Source organism: Ambystoma mexicanum, chromosome 1p, assembly GCF_040938575.1.
Source record: "Ambystoma mexicanum isolate Mex_15411 chromosome 1p, UKY_AmexF1_1, whole genome shotgun sequence".
Taxonomy (NCBI): Eukaryota; Metazoa; Chordata; class Amphibia; order Caudata; family Ambystomatidae; genus Ambystoma; species Ambystoma mexicanum.
This window is the reverse complement of record NC_090921.1, coordinates 18,033,527-18,052,123: the sequence shown is the minus strand read 5'-3', so window position 1 is coordinate 18,052,123 and position 18,597 is coordinate 18,033,527. Positions and strand designations below refer to the sequence as shown.

The following is an 18,597-nucleotide window of genomic DNA, read 5'->3' as shown; positions in this document are numbered from 1 at the left end:
CTTCTCTTCTCTCCCCTTTCCTCACCTCTTTATGCACCCCTTCTCTCACTTCTCCCCAGTTCTCTCTACAGACCCCTCTCCTCAGCTCTGCCCTACACAGAGACTTCTATATGCACTTTTGTCCCTTAATCTTACCACAATCTCCTCACCTATCTCTTCCAACTAAGTCCCCCTTCTCCTTTTCTTTGCTCACACCTCTACTCCCACCACTGCCTTGCACTCCTATCATCACTTACCATACACTCTCTTGATCACTCTCTCCCTCCCAAATTCCCACCTACACCTCTCTCTATATCTTTCTTCTCTTTCTCACTCACACCTCGCCTCTTTCTCACTCACACCTCGCCTTACAACACTACACTCAATTGGTACTACTGTCTCTTATAACCAATACCTAACCTGCAATTTCCACCAACCCAGCCACCAACTCTTCTCCACTCCACCATCCATCTTCTACCCAGTCTCTTGGTCCACCTCCATGCCCCCCGACCCGATGCCTACAACCCACCTTCTGTTTCTTATATCCACTCTCCTTTTATACTGTTTGCTTCCTAGTTAGACCTCTACCTCCTCCACCCCTTCCAGCATTTCCAGTGCTGATCTGACTCTGGGTCAGCTCAGCCGAACATTCAAAGTTAGGACTTTTGTTTAACAGCAAAAATATTGCTTTTAAAAGCCATCCACTGCTCTGAGCGTTAGTGTGGGCTGAAGACCAGGCAATATGAGGGGGTCAGTGATCAAGCATCTCAATGCACTAAGCAAATAATGTATGGAAACCAGACTGGTGTAAGATAAAAGGGAACACACGGGCCATCCACAGCACCTGTAAAAGCCAGAGATGTGATGCCCAAGGACTCATGGTCAGGATTGGTTACACAGGTGCAAATCTTTACAACATCAAAAAACCTTGTAGCACTGCCTTTTTTCAATCTCAAGTTTGCTTCAAATTCGGTTTGGGGGGATTTCTCTATCAATCCTCCTCCCAGCTTCCTCACAGTCCCTCCCACTCTGTTTGTTTTCTATTGCACTACTATTAGCCTGGGTCCTTCTGGGGTTTGGTAGGGTGGGTGTCTTATCTGTGGCAAGAACAATCCGAGTCCATTTCTGTCCTCGTTTCCATTCCTATGATTCCGATCTTGGTTTTCTTGTTTGGAGGTGCTGTCCTGAAAAAGACAAACGAGCTCTGGCTACTGGGAGGCCTCGTGTGAGAGAGAGTGGGACCCACATTAACATTCAGGCCAGCCCCACCTACCCCCAACCCTCCCCAACTCCCACACCTCCCTACTTGGGTAGGATCAGCTCTGGCGTACACCCTAGTATGCCACCCACCCGCGGTATTGGGGGGGGTCAATTTGTTTCCCCGATATCGTCATGTCACAGACACTGTCACCATACAAATAATCATAGGTTTAATTCAGCTTTGTTTGTTTTATTGCAGTGTAATTTGTACTTGAGATGGGGTTAACAATCCTGCTTCTCACTTGAACGTGTATCTGTTGGACAGGAGAATGAATTGATTAAACTGCAGTTACTCAGTATTTTATAGTGAAGCTGGGGCAATAATGCACAGTTCTGCTCTAGGTGCATTCATCAGATGGCATCAAATAACACCTTGTTCCTCTGTTTCTTTCAACAGATAATGGTGCCATTACCAAAACCAAGAGTCTGCACGTGCATCCGAAGATCCAGACTGGGAAAAAAGCGCACCAGTGCACAGTCTGCGGTAAATGTTTCACTTATAAGTCGGACCTTTCCAAGCATCTGATGGTACATTCTGGGGTGAAACCACATAAGTGCACAGAGTGTGGGAAAGGTTTCACTCAGAAATCAGACTTGTGCAGGCATCAGAGGATTCATACAGGGGAGAAGCCCCAGAAGTGCCCAGAGTGTGGTAAGCACTTCAGAAATGAGTCAAACCTAAGGCAGCATCAGACATCCCACACAGGGGAGAGACCGTACCAGTGCACAGAGTGCACAAAAGGCTTTAAACAGAGATCAGACCTGTGCATGCATCAGCTGACCCATACTGACGAGAAGCCCTATGCGTGCACTCAGTGTAAGAAAAGCTTCACCCATTCGTCAGCTCTGAGCAAGCATCAGAGGATCCACACCGGCGAGAAGCCCCACGGGTGCACAGAGTGTGGTAGATACTTTGGACACATAACCACCTTGAAACAGCACGAGAGATCCCACACTGGGGAGAGACCCTACCAGTGTACAGAGTGTCACAAAAGCTTTGCGCAGAGCTCCGCTCTCTTTAGGCATCAGAGGCTGCATACAGAGGAGAAGCCCCACGAGTGCACAGACTGTGGTAGGCACTTTCGTCACACATCAAACCTGAAGCAGCATCGGAGATCCCACACAGGGGAGAGGCCATTCCAGTGCACAGAGTGCAAGAAAAGCTTCATTCAGAGCTCCCATCTTAGAACACATCAGCGGATCCACACTGGGGAGAAGCCCTATGGGTGCACAAAATGTGGTAAGCATTTTAATCGGGAGTCAAACCTGAGGGATCATCAGAGATCCCATACAAGGAAAGAATCAGTAAAGTATGTTGTGTGAGAAAAGCTTCATTCACAGTTCATTTCTGGGAAGGTTTCTGAGGCTACTTACATGTAAATTCTCATGCGTGCATAGAATGTGTGCATCAAAGAATCATTGTGGAGGGACGGGCCCTGAGATGCCAGTGCATGCACTTTATTAACAAGTCCTGCATCCTCAAACACCACAGGCCTCAGAAGACTGAAACGTGAGCCATAACAGAAAGTACCAGAATACAAGTCACCGCAGTTCACCCTCTCTGAGCCCGCTGCTCACAGAAGACTGAAACGTGACCCATAACAGAAAGTACCAGAATACAAGTCACCGCAGTTCACCCTCTCACCCTCTCTGAGCCCGCTGCTCACAGAAGACTGAAACGTGAACCATAACAGAAAGTACCAGAATACAAGTCACCGCAGTTCACCCTCTCTGAGCCCGCTGCTCACAGAAGACTGAAACGTGAACCATAACAGAAAGTACCAGAATACAAGTCACCGCAGTTCAGCCTCTCTCAGCCAGCTGCTCACAGAAGTCTGAAACGTGAGCCATAACAGAAAGTACCAGAATACAAGTCACCGCAGTTCACCCTCTCTGAGCCCGCTGCTCACAGAAGACTGAAACGTGAACCATAACAGAAAGTACCAGAATACAAGTCACCGCAGTTCACTCTCTCTGAGCCCGCTGCTCACAGAAGACTGAAACGTGAACCATAACAGAAAGTACCAGAATACAAGTCACCGCAGTTCACCCTCTCTGAGCCCGCTGCTCACAGAAGACTGAAACGTGAACCATAACAGAAAGTACCAGAATACAAGTCACCGCAGTTCAGCCTCTCTCAGCCAGCTGCTCAGAGAAGTCTGAAACGTGAGCCATAACAGAAAGTACCAGAATACAAGTCACCGCAGTTCACCCTCTCTGAGCCCGCTGCTCACAGAAGACTGAAACGTGAACCATAACAGAAAGTACCAGAATACAAGTCACCGCAGTTCACCCTCTCTGAGCCCGCTGCTCACAGAAGACTGAAACGTGAGCCATAACAGAAAGTACCAGAATACAAGTCACCGCAGTTCACCCTCTCTGAGCCCGCTGCTCACAGAAGACTGAAACGTGAACCATAACAGAAAGTACCAGAATACAAGTCACCGCAGTTCAGCCTCTCTCAGCCAGCTGCTCACAGAGGTCTGAAACGTGAGCCATAAGAGAAAGTACCAGAATACAAGTCACCGCAGTTCACTCTCTCTGAGCCCGCTGCTCACAGAAGACTGAAACGTGAGCCATAAGAGAAAGTAGCAGAATACAAGTCACCGCAGTTCACCCTCTCTGAGCCCGCTGCTCACAGAAGACTGAAACGTGAGCCACAACAGAAAGTACCAGAATACAAGTCACTGCAGTTCACCCTCTCGGAGCCAGCTGCTCACAGAAGACTGAAACGTGAGCCACAACAGAAAGTACCAGAATACAAGTCACCGCAGTTCACCCTCTCTGAGCCCGCTGCTCACAGAAGACTGAAACGTGAGCCACAACAGAAAGTACCAGAATACAAGTCACCGCAGTTCACCCTCTCTGGGCCCGATGCTCACAGAAGACTGAAACGTGAGCCACAACAGAAAGTACCAGAATACAAGTCACCGCAGTTCACCCTCTCTGGGCCCGCTGCTCACAGAAGACTGAAACGTGAGCCATAACAGAAAGTACCAGAATACAAGTCACCGCAGTTCACCCTCTCTGAGCCAGCTGCTCACAGAAGACTGAAACGTGAGCCATAACAGAAAGTACCAGAATACAAGTCACCGCAGTTCACCCTCTCGGAGCCAGCTGCTCACAGAAGACTGAAACGTGAGCCATAACAGAAAGTACCAGAATACAGCCAGCTGCTCTCTGACTCCCAGGCTACGGACGTTGCCCAGTTGGATGTAATAACCAGAACAAAGCTCTGGAAACTCGCAGACCAAGATTACATGTGCAGAGACTACGAGGATGCCAGGGCCTCATGGAATCTGGTGTATACACTTAAGGGTCATTGCACAATGATTATAAAATGAGTCGCAAAGGAAACATTAGTCCCGACTCCAACAGAGCATGAAATAATGAGGAAATGCATGGGGATGCCAACAGAGACCGTCAAAGTAAAAAATGAAAAGTCGTGATAATGGTGGTGGGTGTGATATGGCTTGTGAAGAATAGCTTTCAAGTACACATTGACATACTTTGTATAACATGGACACATGTGGAGCTACAAGGATAGGTTTTCTTTTGCACGGAGTAGCTGCTTCCATTAACTGGAGAGAATAGTAACTGAGACCCTTCCTCTGTTGTCCCCTGAGTCAGTAATGAAGTTTGTTCCTATCAGGCCATATACACAACAATGTAACTTGGAGGACCCAAAATAAACCATATCAGTATTCTGGGTAACCAATGAAACATATAACATGACAATCCGGGAGTTTTTAAGTGGTTTATTTAAGATGCAAGGGTGGCCGGAAGGGTTTTCAGGGTTCTCGCCAACACTGTACATGATGATTTTCCCCTTTGTTCAAAGTTCTGTGTGCAAGAAAAAGTCTCTGTAGCTCAAACAGAAGTCTCTGGGGTTCATGCAAACAATCTCTAGGGGCTCAAATAAAAGCCCCTGGGGTCTTTAATAAATGTCTCTCAAGATCAATCTAATGTTCCTAGGGCTAAAACACAAACAAAAGCCTCTGGGGATCACACAAAATTATCTGGTGGCTCAAACAAACATCTCTGGGAAACAGGCAAAAGTCTCTGGGGGTCCAGCAGAAATCTCTTGGGTTTAGACAAAAGCCTCTGGAGGTCTAGCAGATGTCTCTGGGGATCAGAAAGTAGTCTCTGTGGCTCAATCAGAAGTCTCTCGGGCTCATGCAGAAACCTCTGGGGGCTCAGAAAGAGCTGTCCAAGGGTCTCAAAACAAAAGTCTTGAGGCAAAAATATCTCTGGAGTACAAGCAAATATCTCTTGGGTTCACACACACACGTCTCTAGAGATCAAGCAAAGGTCTCTGTGCCTCAAACAACAGTCTCTGGGGATTAGGCCAATTCATCTGCGACTCAAGCAAAAGTCTCTAGGTCTCAAACAAAAACCCCTGGGGCTCACGCAAAAGTCTCTGGGGTTCATGCAAAGATCTATGGGGGATCAAGCAAAAGTCTATGGGGCACAGAAAAAATGCTCTGGGTTTCTAACAAACGTCTCTGCAGTTAAGGCAACATCCTCTGGGGCTCAAGCCAAAGCGGCTGGGGCTCATAGAAAAGGTTTAGATGTTCAAGAAATATCTCTGGCGTTCAGACAGAAGTAATTGGGAATCAAACAGAATTTTCTAGAGTTCCAACGGAAGTCTCTGGAGCTCAAACAGTTAATGCAGACCTTCTATAGATAACCTCTCTTCTCCGTCTTCCACTGGACACTCCTTCTTTCTTGGCTCCTCAATCTGAATATTCAGCATCTTGACTCCTCATCTTTGCCTTTGTTGAGACCACATCACCTGGATGTCAGACCCTAGATTGCCTGCACGTTTGGCCATTATTTTTCTTTCCTCCCCTTGGCAATTGATAGAAGTGAGCAGTGTAACAGCATCTATCTTCCTCTCGGCAGCGCACCACCAGAAGTGTCTGCTTGTACTTACCACATCCCTGTCTTGGGCCTTGCCGAAACACCTAACGCCAGGTACTCGTGCACCTTGTCAATGAGACCTAACACTCTTCTGCCAATTCTTCTACTCCTGCTCTCTCCACTATTTCTCCTTTCACCACATGTTTGTATCTCCACCCACCCACCTGTCACACCCCTTGCCTCAGAGTAGGGTTACTTCTCTTTGCCTCTCAAATGTCCAGCTCAGACCTTCTCTCTACTCATTGCAAAGCTACTTCGGAGAGTTTCAGAAGCGCTACCACCTTCGGTGAAGTATTTCCATCTTCCAAGGGGTAGATAAAAGGGAGGGGCTGAAGCGTCTCCTTATCTTCCAAGGGGAAGATAAAGGGGAGGGGCTGAAGCGTCTCCTCATCTCCCAAGGGGCAGATAAAGGGGAGGGGCTGAAGCGTCTCCTTATCTTCCAAGGGGCAGATAAAGGGGAGGGCTTAAGCGTCTCCTCATCTTCCAAGGGGCAGATAAAGGGAGGCGCTGAAGCATCTCGTCATCTTCCAAGGGGCACATAAAAGGGAGGGACTGGAGCGTCTCGTCATCTTCCAAGGGGCAGATAAAGGGGAGGAGCTGAAGCGTCTCCTCGTCTTCCAAGGGGCAGATAAAGGGGAGGAGCGCAAGCGTCTCCTCATCCTCCAAAGGGCTGATAAAGGGGGAGGGGCTGAAGCGTCTCGTCATCTTCCGAGGGGCAGATAAAAGGGAGGGACTGGAGCGTCTCGTCATCTTCCGAGGGGCAGATAAAAGGGAGGGGCTGAAGCGTCTCCTTATCTTCCAAGGGGCAGATAAAGGGGAGGAGCTTAAGCATCTCCTCATCTTCCAAGGGGCAGATAAAGGGGAGGAGCGCAAGCGTCTCCTCATCTTCCAAAGGGCAGATAAAGGGGGAGGGGCTGAAGCGTCTCGTCATCTTCCGAGGGGCAGATAAAAGGGAGGGACTGGAGCCTCTCGTCATCTTCCAAGGGGCAGATAAAGGGGAGGAGCTGAAGCGTCTCCTCATCTTCCATGGGGCAGATAAAGGGGAGGGGCTGAAGCGTCTTGTCATCTTCCAAGGGGCAGATAAAGGGGAGGAGCTGAAGCGTCTCGTCATCTTCCATGGGGCAGATAAAGGGGAAGGGCTGAAGCGTCTCGTCATCTTCCAAGGGGCAGATAAAGGGGAGGGGCTGAAGCGTCTCCTCATCTTCCAAGGGGCAGATAAAGGGGAGGCACTGAAGCGTCTCGTCATCTTCCAAGGGTCAGATAAAAGGGAGGGGCTGAAGCGTCTCATCTTCCATGGGGCAGATAAGGGGGAGGGACTGAAGCATCTCATCATCTTCCAAGGGGCAGATAAAAGGGAGGGGCTGAAGCGTCTCATCTTCCATGGGGCAGATAAAGGGGAGGGCTGAAGCGTCTCCTTATCTTCCAAGGGGCAGATAGAGGGGAGGAGCTGAAGCGTCTCCTTATCTTCCAAGGGGCAGATAAAGGGGAGGGCTTAAGCGTCTCCTCATCTTCCAAGGGGCAGATAAAGGGAGGCGCTGAAGCATCTCGTCATCTTCCAAGGGGCACATAAAAGGGAGGGACTGGAGCGTCTCGTCATCTTCCGAGGGGCAGATAAAAGGGAAGGGCTGAAGTGTCTCCTTATCTTCCAAGGGGCAGATAAAGGGGAGGAGCTGAAACGTCTCCTCATCTTCCATGGGGCAGATAAAGGGGAGGAGCTTAAGCATCTCCTCATCTTCCAAGGAGCAGATAAAGGGGAGGAGCTGAAACGTCTCCTCATCTTCCATGGGGCAGATAAAGGGGAGGGGCTGAAGCGTCTCATCATCTTCCAATGGGCAGATACAGGGGAGGGGCTGAAGCGTCTCCTTATCTTCCAAGGGGCAGATAAAGGGGAGGGGCTGAAGCGTCTCCTCATCTTCCAAGGGGCAGATAAAGGGGAGGCGCTGAAGCATCTCGTCATCTTCCAAGGGGCAGATAAAAGGGAGGGGCTGAAGCGTCTCCTTATCTTCCATGGGGCAGATAAAGGGGCGGCGCTGAAGCGTCTCGTCATTTTCCAAGGGGCAGATAAAAGGTGAGGAGTTGAAGCGTCTTGTCATCTTCCAAGGGGCAGATAAAAGGGAGGGGCTGAAGCATCTCCTTATCTTCCAAGGGGCAGATAAAGGGGAGGGGCTGAAGCGTCTCCTCAACTTCCAAGGGGCAGATAAAGGGGAGAGGCTGAAGCGTCTCCTTATCTTCCAAGGGGCAGATAAAAGGGAGGGGCTGAAGCATCTCGTCATCTTCCAAGGGGCAGATTAGGGGAGCGACTGAAGCGTGTCGTCATCTTCCAAGGGGCAGATAAAGGGGAGGGGCTGAAGTGTCTCCTTCAGCTCAGCCGAACATTCAAAGTTAGGACTTTTGTTTAACAGCAAAAATATTGCTTTTAAAAGCCATCCACTGCTCTGAGCGTTAGTGAGGGCTGAAGACCAGGCAATATGAGGGGGTCAGTGATCAAGCATCTCAATGCACTAAGCAAATAATGTATGGAAACCAGACTGGTGTAAGATAAAAGGGAACACACGGGCCATCCACAGCACCTGTAAAAGCCAGAGATGTGATGCCCAAGGACTCATGGTCAGGATATAGACACACGGCAACCCCGCTAGGTGGCGAGTAATTAATGGCCAAGGGATCTCTGTGAAGTGAGGTTTTGTTCTTCACTTTTTGGCTTACTGCTGGAGGACCCTTGAGCAAGCCTTCTCTATCACACGGATATCATGGTATCGTCTTGCCATGTGTCAGATTTTGCTGCACACGCGTACCCGCCTATCCCTTTTGGATAGATGCTTTCATGGCAGCTCCCGACTGTGTAGAGCATGTTTGATATTTTGAGAAACCCGTGCTAGAATCATGTAGAAACGAGAAAGAGTGAAGTCCTTGTAGCACCTTCTCCAAGTTTCTTTCTGCCCCAATGTATTGTCTGCAGCTTCATGATGTAAAGGACAGATTTTTGGGATCCTTTGCATATGGTATTCAGTGCTTAAAAGTGGTGACCCTTTCCTGCGATGCGGAAAGAGCTGGTGCACGGAAAGGGTGGAAAAGATATGGGGTTTACTCGTTTTCCCCAAAATCCCAGGAGGCCAGTTCCAGACTCCTTCTCTAAAGAGGCTTTCATATTTGTCACAGATGGCTTAAAGAATACTCCAACACTCTGAGACGGCTGAAGGGACAAATGCTGTCACTCTCGCTCTATTCTAAAAGCCCTGTCCTCCCTAACGCGGGAGCCCCTACACCCCATGTTAGTATATACAGCAGAATTCACCCGGTGTAGGGTCACACCTATTGTATGTGTGGCGACCTGAAGGCAATGCACCTTTACTTTACTTTATGTAATTTATATAGCGCAGCCAGGGTACCCAAAGGCTTAAGGGCGCTTACAAGACCAAACAACATAGATACAAGCACGAAAACAAAGACCAAAAATAATACATTCAGTATGACAAATACAGAATGAATTCAGGAGATTACAACAGACTCGGGGGGTGTAAAGGGCCGTAGCTTGGTTGGTGAGCAAGGAGAACCAAGAGCTATACCCTAAACGTTCATCAGAGGATCAAATTACAGCTCGAAGGCCCTCTGGGTAAATATTTACAACATCTAAGAAACGCAGCTAAGGTACTGTCCCCACAGCCCCACTAAGACACAATCACTGTTAGGTTGGGAGCACCAGTCACTTTGGTCCATTCTGCGCAGGATTCTTTAATCGGAAAGTCTGACCACACCAGGTCCAGTTCTCTGCCGCAACCAGGCAAGAACCTTATTGCGCAGACCTTCTCTAGTCTCTTTTCCTTCTATTTTACGAATGTTGGTTATAACGATATTTCTTCTGTCCATGATGAAATCGTGCATATTCGTGTCCTTTATTGTTGGCATTTGTGACTTTTTTCTCTACCTTTACTCCTCTAGGACTTCCTAGCTCTCTCTACTTTCTCCAGTCGTGTAGCGGTGTGCCCTACAGCCTCTCTGCCCGATTCGGTCTCTGTACTTTCATGCCCATTTACTCACCCACCTTCCTCCCATCTACTCCCGTTGTCTTCCTCCTGCGATATATCGCCCTCTCTCTTAAGCCTGGCTCCACCCTTTGATGTTACTACAACTCCCTCCTCCACACAATGAAGCTTGTTCCTATCATGTCAAATACACAAAAGTGTCATTTGGAGGACCCAAATTCCAGTACCTAAAATAAGCCATATCAGTAGATGGTTAACCAATGAAACATATAGCATGAGAATCAGGTCGTTTTTAAGTGGTTTATTTAAGATGCCAGGGGGGCGGGAAGGCTTTTGAGTGCTCTCCCTAAAACTATACAGGATGTTTTTCACCATGGTTCACAGTTTCCGTGAAGGGTATGTAAGAGGATAACTTCTTCTACACTATAACACTCACCACCCTTGTGCTCAGTCTGCCTTACTTTCACTCACAGTCACTTCACAATCAGGCTATACTCTTCTCCTAACAACACCTGCCACGCTTTCAGTCACACTCACAACGCAGTACCACTTGCACCCACTAACCAATACCTCACCTTCTCAAGATATTGCCGCCAAACTCCACTGCTTGTTCCTCCTGCTGGCCTCTTTGTCTGCCACCTTCACCTCCTCTGACGTCATGCGTACAACCCACAACTTTCTGTTTCCTGCTGTCCTTTTTATGCTCCGCCCACCTCCCTCCATTCGATCACTGGCCTGCCAATCTGGCCCTATCTTCCCCGCCTGGGAGGTATTATAAGCAGCACAATTCACAAATTGAAACACTTGTGTATAGGCACGTTATACATGTTATATATCATATCATATCATATCGAATAGCGGGTTAAGCCCCACCCACTTTCTGTGCGCAGGTGCACAGAGGAGTAAACATGGTGGCCTGAGAAACTCAATGTCCATCCAAGTTCATGTTATGGGCCTAGGTCTAGGATGTCATGCGCTTCACTGAGACCCAGGAGGAACAAAAACCTTCCTCCCACTACCCAGGCAATACCCAGGCAATACCCAGGCATGTGGGGATACACACAACTACATTGGCAGATAATTGAGCAATAGGACGGAGGACGCCGTCCAGATCACCAGCTGCAAGAGAAACACACAGTGAGGTCAGAAGAAATGTTCTGAAAACCCCACCACAACCCCCCTAAAATACCTGTTATTACCCGACTATCTGTGCAAAGAGGGGGAATCCAAACCGAGGAAAAGAAAGGACAAAAATAGTGACGGAAGAGAAAAAAGACACGCCCCGAAGACAAAACCATCGTAAGCAAAAATATAAAGGAACACGGAAAAGCACCTACCCGAACGGCACGAGGACGAAACTAAAAAAGGGAAAGGAGATAAGATCCAAAAGCAGCCATGTCTCTAAACTCCAGCAGGTGGTCCAGTAATTCCACAACAGGTATTCACAAGTTGCAAAGAAAATCCTGGGAATGGTCACAGCAACCCATAACCCACAACCAAGGGGTCGAAATCCAAAGTCTCAGCCAGAAATCCAAAAAGGCAATCCAAGGTCCAAAGCAAGTGGTCAAAAAGGGAGATAGAAAACCGAACCAAAAACGTAAGCCATGGCATACCCACAAAGAAGTCATAGGTCTGACAGGAGATGAAGCAATCCAAGAACCGTCCAATGTCAGAACAGGAAACACTCACTGCATGGGGAAGGCACAACAAAGAGCTGAGCGGTGCACAGCAGCCATATGCTGCTGTGTTTGTTATGATGCGTGTCCCTGAAACCCTGAGGAACTTGGCGTTCCACGTGCTGGATGAGGACTCTGACCCTGTTGCTGGGAAATGAAGTCCTAAACGGCGTGAATACCTAAGCCACCACGACAAACGTCAGGGACGCGGACCCGTCATACCAGGGACTTGCAAACCCCCTTCCCAAGGCCCGAGCACTACGCAGGTGATCTGGGTGTCACCAATGGAAGTGGCGGATAATACAAGGAGCGTGAACATAGGAAGAAGATTCCCAAGTCCATTCTTCAAGGCCGTAGCCCGTCGATCAGATGATATAACCACCTCCTACAAATCCTTGAATCCAAGATATTCTGGACCTCGTATTCTTCAGTAGAGTCAACCAATATGGGGGCCAGTCCTTCCACCCTGCGTGTCTGTGGATTGCAAGCCTTAAGCAGAGAGGTGTGACGGACAGGGTATAGGTACCATGGTTGGAATGGATCTAAACAGTACAAGACCGGTTGGATTACTTGGGCGATTTTGTATGGTCCTGCATATTTCAAGAGTAGCATTTTATGCTCGTGGAGGTGTAGATTTTTTTCATGCCCGCTGTGTGGCGTTTCGCTTACCTGAAGTGGGCTCGCGTTTGTATCTATGCTTTTGCACTGCAGGATAGGACGGGCAGCTTTTTAGCCACAGCCCCAGCGGTGGCAGGTTCCCAGTAACTCTGCAGTGCCCTCCACGTTTGTTCAGCTGCGTCAGGGTAGTGGCCTCGCCCCCTTCTGATGCTCCCTGTTGTTGGCCAGGCACTCCGGTCTCCATGGAGAGACGCACTCACTGCACACTCCGGATGCCATACAAGCTTGCTTCCATAAGGCTTCAGTGTGTCTCAACTCTCTGGATGTCCATGCCTAGTGCGCTCGACTTCTGCAGTATTCTGTTCCCCTGCCCAAGCCTTTTCTAGTTCTATACTCCTTATCCCTGTGCCAGCCCTGTCTATTCTCCTTTCCTTTGTCGGTTCCTGGCTGCTTCTGGGCTTTGTCCATCCTCAGCCTTCTCCTGCTGTTACCGCCTGATTATTTCAATCCTGCTATTCCGGAAGCCTTTCCAGACGTTTTGGCAAGACCTTATCTTCACATCTCTGCCCAGCTGCTGCCTGAACATCGCATACCGGAGTATTGCCTTACCTTTCCGATATTGACTCCCCTGCCAGTGCTCTGCAATGTCCTTGTACGGCGCAAATCAGGGGAAGCCTGGACTCGGGGTACTCAAGGGGTGTTGGGTGATTCCTGTGTTTCCATCCACTCAGGGATCTTTTTGGGATACTTCTCTGTGTTATATTACACAACCACTGAGTCAGACGAAGCCCGAGTAATCGTAACTAGGAAGAAAGGTAAACCCAACAAATGTGACACAGTCCTTGACAAAGTTGTGTTGATAATCACACTGAGTTGTCTGGTAGCGTGGCGACTCCTGTCGATGCCGATCAGCGAAATGATGGACTCTCTTATGCCTCACATATATGGGTGCAGATCTGTTCGTGGGCCTGCCGGGAGTGATGATAGCATGAGTATCCTGCTGGCACAGGCGACTTTCATTCCCAACATGTCCTCCTTCCTCACGGTATGGGGTCCGCTTCCTTTTGGTTAAACTTTTGAGAATGGAAAGCGACTGGACATGGTTTCCTATGCTAGGGCGTATCTGTGATAAGAAGGTGCATCTGCCTCCGCCACGAATGGCAGTTCCTGATCGGAGTGCTGCAATAGCGGAGCCAACCTGAAATTGGCAAATCTTTGTAATACTTTGAAGTAGGAGGGCACTTGCCAATCCAGGACTGCCTTATCTTTGGAATGGCTCATGTGTACGCCGCCTGTTAACAGCTTAAATCCCCAAAAGGTCCACTTCAGGCCCCGTCTGATAATAAGGGGAACAAATGAGGATATTATCCAAATAAACAATGACGTATTGCTGGAGGACCTCATGAAAAACGTCATCCATGAGGTGCTGAAATGTTGCCAGGGCATTGCACAAGCCAAAAAGCATGACTACAAATTCGTAGAGACCATAACGAGTGTCGAAGGCAGTCTTCCACTCATCTTATACGCAGCCGATTATAAGTTCCAGGGTTGTGAACCAAACTGCTTCATGCAATTGATCCAAGAGGACAGATACCAGTGAATTGGTTCACTTTCCTGTAATCTCTCTTGGGCTCGAAAAACAAAGGACTTGCAGTCGGTGACTGAGAGTGTCTTATGAGTCAGATCTTTAGGGCGGTATCTAAGTACTCCCTGAGTTACAGGTCCTCTGTTTGTGTAAGGGAATTATAAGGGTGTAGAAGGAGGAGACTGACACCCAGGTGGCATGCTTGTTGAAATAAACATTTATTTAGTTACAAAGAAAGAGGAAACCTACATCTCCCTAAATCTAAAAGGGGTTTCCCTGCCTCCACTAAGGAACTATGGCTGCTGTCGGATTGTCCAAGTAAATGAAGTGTCCACCGTCATGTGTCAAAATGCTACTTCTGTCCCTCACACTTGTAACTAATACTAAAGCGGTGTAGTGGATCATTTCAAAAAAATGTATTGTGCTTATGGTCACACATATATAAAAACCTTATGCACATATAAGTTACAAGTCCAAATCTAAAATCCCCCAAATATACAAAGGCTTCATATACAGTCAACAAGTTACATTCAACATATAATTTCACTTCAGAATTCAATTTGATGATTAAAATACATATATTACATCTTCATACATTTTTTCCGGGAGGATAGCTCAGCGGCAGCGTGTTTGCCTTGGAAGCAAGACGACACGGAGCACCACAGGTTCGATCCACTGGTCCGTGCTTAGAAACCTCTGGGTATTAAGCGCGTTATAAATAACCTATCATATCATATCATGATCAACCAGTTATAAATTATTATAAAAATGTTAATAGAAAGTTGGGTGTTAAAAGGTTTTTAGAGACCCATTCATTCACCACTTAAAATTATGAGTTTAACCACCTCCTTCCACACATGACGCAGATACCACAATTCATCATGCTCCAAAATTGGTCAGTGTTGATAAAATCTAGGTTTGGTGCCATTAATCTATAACTTTTCTCAGATATCAGCAGCAACTTGCTACACTGGGTGAGCAGACGACGCGCTGTTTCAATCGAGGAGCGACATATACGACATATTTGTTTTTCTCGAAGTATATTCCTCCATGTGAGTCGGCACAGTATTTAATCTTAAATATATTAGAAATGGCCATATCGGTGAAGAGCATGACTTAGTCCAGTACACATAGGGAGTATTTCTGCAAAAACTTTGAGTGCTATATGTCGATACATTTTCTTCTTTTCCAAATACTGAATATTATTGATAATATCCCAATCTTTTGCTTTCTGCTTCAATGTATCTATAGCACTGGGAATTTGCAATTATTCATTTACTGTCATATTTATGCTAGATAAGAATCCATTAACCGTTTTACACAGTCCCGTTAACATTTTTATTTTTGTTCGGGATTTATTGGACCAGCTAGATCCCTATATATGGTATTTGTATCGACTGCTGCTACATCCCTGTACATGCCATAAAGTCCATATAAACAGGACTCTGAGCTGACAGTGCAAGGCTTGCACTGGGACTACATTTGGAACCCCCAAAATTGAGCGCAATAGTTTGGTTTATCGCTTACCCATCCATATAGTATTGGATTCCATTACTGTTTCCAGAGCATATAATAAAGGTAGTAACATGCACTTATGTATTTATTTATTTATCTATTTGTATGTATAAAGCACACAACGGGCCGGGGGCATCGCGGCACTGTTACAGTGAGCTAGCTTGGTTACCGTTTACATGGTATGTGAGGAAAAAGACATAATGCATTACATTTGGGTGGATACAAAGGAGCATTACAGACAGTCATATAACGTGAAGTAGGCAGGTCCTGGAGTTACAGGAGGGTTACAGGAGGATGATGAGATCTGTGTCGGCGTTGCTAAAGAGCTTAGTCCTGAGTGCTTTCCTGAAGGCAATGAGAGATGTCTCATTCCTGAGCGAGGTCGGCAGATCGTTCCAGTGTTTAGGAGCTAGGAATGGAAAGCTCGACCCCCCCCCCACCCCGGATTTGGCTCTTATGACAGTCGGAACGAGAAGCTGGTTGGAGTGTTGAGCTCTCTTGGGTCTGGTGGAGGTGGCTCTGTTCATTTTTGCAGACAGGTAGGGAGGGGCTGAGAAGGAGAGGCACCTGTGAGTGATGGTCAGGGTTTTGAAGAGTATGCGCTCTCTGACAGGAAGCCAGTGAGCTTCACGTGTGGCCTGTGTAATGTGTACCCTTTTCAGGATACTTAATACCACTCTAAGCACATTGTTTTGGGTGATCTGTAGTTTGCGGAGGTTTTTCGTGGAAGTGCCTAAGAATCGGGCGTTGCAGTAGTCCAATGTGCCCAATAGTGGCCCTAGCTACGGTGAGGCCGTTTGTGGATGAGAGGTATGGTTTGACTGCATTAATTATCTTGGGGGTGGGCGCCGCTGATGAGGCGATGGCACTGGCTTGAGCTTTTTTGACATCTGAAGTTGTGGCCGATATTTTGGTGGAATTGAGAACATCCCCTATTTCAAAAACCATGAAGACAAACTATTGCAGCTCCTCGATTCTTTGGAGGACACGGGGGCGGGTGGGGAGTCCAGGACAAAGAAGACGTCTCGGGGTTTTTAATGAGCAACGGATACACCTATTAATCCATCCTGCCTGACGAGGCAAATGCCCACAATGCAGTGGGACGTTAGACTCATTTCTTCTCAGAAACAATGAGGTTTGACAACCGACATTTTGGAAATGTATGACCCCTATCAAAATGGACAAGACAACCAGGAACTGCCGCTTAGCCAGCGGGGAATACATCCACAAAGCCACTGAACGTTAAAACAAAAGGCTGCCCGCCATGGAAACACAATGCTATTAATAGCCCAAGATGGTTACCACTGTGAATGCAGACATGATGGTGTTAAATCTGCGCTATGATATGATATGGCATTTATAACGCGCATATACACATGTGCATCAGGTATGCTTTACAATTCAAATGGAAAGAACCCCAAAATAACAAAAAAACAAGTGACAAACAGGAGGGGACTAGTTGCCTGCCCAAAAAAAACTGTTTCATTCTCAAAATCAACAATCCTGCATCGACGACCTCTCACTCCACTTTACAATCAAGGAGAATCCCAGCATTAAACCAACAGTCTTATTACAAAATGGACGCTGTGGTAAAATGCACCAGCAATTCCATTACAGCTGCATTACTGCACCGCCCGCACTGATGGTATGGCAGAGAGATGCAATATTCACCTCCAGCAAAGAGCTGCAGGTAAATCTGCAGACGTTCTGCCAAAAACCAACAATTTAGTCAGAATTACTGCCAAAAGTAATTCCGCTGAAATCCCCCATGGAGTGCTTTGGACTCTGATTAATGGGGACTAAAAACGCGCGTATAATCCATCAGTAAAACCCGGGGGACCAAGTGGCGGTAATGGTAATTCCATTTGGTGCTATCTCAGCAGATTTACCGCTGAGATACCACCAAACTTGTAATGAGGCTGAAAGTTACTTACCCTGAAAATAACGAGACATTGTAAGCATTCACAAAGTGAGAAGGACCCCCATTGACACTTCCTTTTAAAAATCAAAACAATCAAAGAAGTCCAAAAAAATTTACGAAGAAAAATAGAAAAACAAGAGTCCAGGGAATACAATCTTTTTCAGGTGACATCATCTTCGGCAGCCCCAAAATATGTACAACACGTAAATCCTAAGAGCTAGAAATGAAGTTGTGTCCTAACTGACGCCACTGCAATTGGACCTGAGAAGCACAAGAGTTTAATCAGTGCACAAACAAATCTAGCCATAAATGGAAAATACTCCTGGAAATAGACAATACCTAACACAAGTGAACAAACGACAAATGTGATTCCATCCGAATGCCGGTCTCACAATGGAGTCTGTGGTAAACTGCGACTGTGGAGCCAACGTGAATACTTGAATATTGAAAAGACATATGTAGACGACATCATAAACAACTATCACCCATAAACAAACCAAAATATAAACTTTAGTAAAATGTTGTAACCAGTTGTGAAATGAAGTGAAGTTGGAATTCGAATCATGTGCCATCCATTAATTCCATCGCCTCCATAGACAAACATGACAGGAATACATTTTTAAATGTATTTTTAAAATGTTTCTATTATGTCAAATTAGTAATACCAATTTTTGAAATGTTTATTGATGTATGAAAAATAATTTTGACCAGTAATTAGAAGAAAATGCATCCATAAGAAAAACAGTGCAAAAGAAGTTGATAAATGTGTTCTTGCTTCATTACCAATAAACGGTGTATCTGCTCGAGCACAGAGAGTAAAGGTTTACATTCAATGTATGTGTTTACATTATTATCTGTTTGTAGCGCATTCAGCACCAGGTAAATAATCCACTTGTCCCCCAAAATGTCTGGAATTCTCCACAGCACAATTACTGGTCATGATTAATCCAATAAAAGCCCATGGACACTAAGAAGGGGGCTAACAACGCCTTACCATCATAATCCTGTGGTAAATATTCGGGACCAAGCCGTGGTAATGCGGTCTATTGTTTGTAACTTGTATATATTGAAGGTGTCAGAATTTAGACATTAGTGGGCAAAGAACTGATCTCGATTCTAGCTTCCATCATTGAGTCG

The 18,597-nt window shown here is 46.8% G+C and overlaps 1 protein-coding gene across 1 annotated transcript in view; it reads left to right on the top strand.

Annotated features, from left to right (window-relative positions):
* Nucleotides 1-18,266, top strand: part of LOC138563973 (zinc finger protein 154-like) — a 122,010-nt gene extending 103,744 nt beyond the window's left edge. The window contains exon 3 of the mRNA XM_069642877.1: nt 1,637-18,266. Coding sequence (XP_069498978.1) covers nt 1,637-2,562 — 926 coding nt within the window. The 3' untranslated portion in view covers nt 2,563-18,266. The remainder of the gene's footprint in view (nt 1-1,636) is intronic.
* Nucleotides 18,267-18,597: the final 331 nt, after the last annotated feature.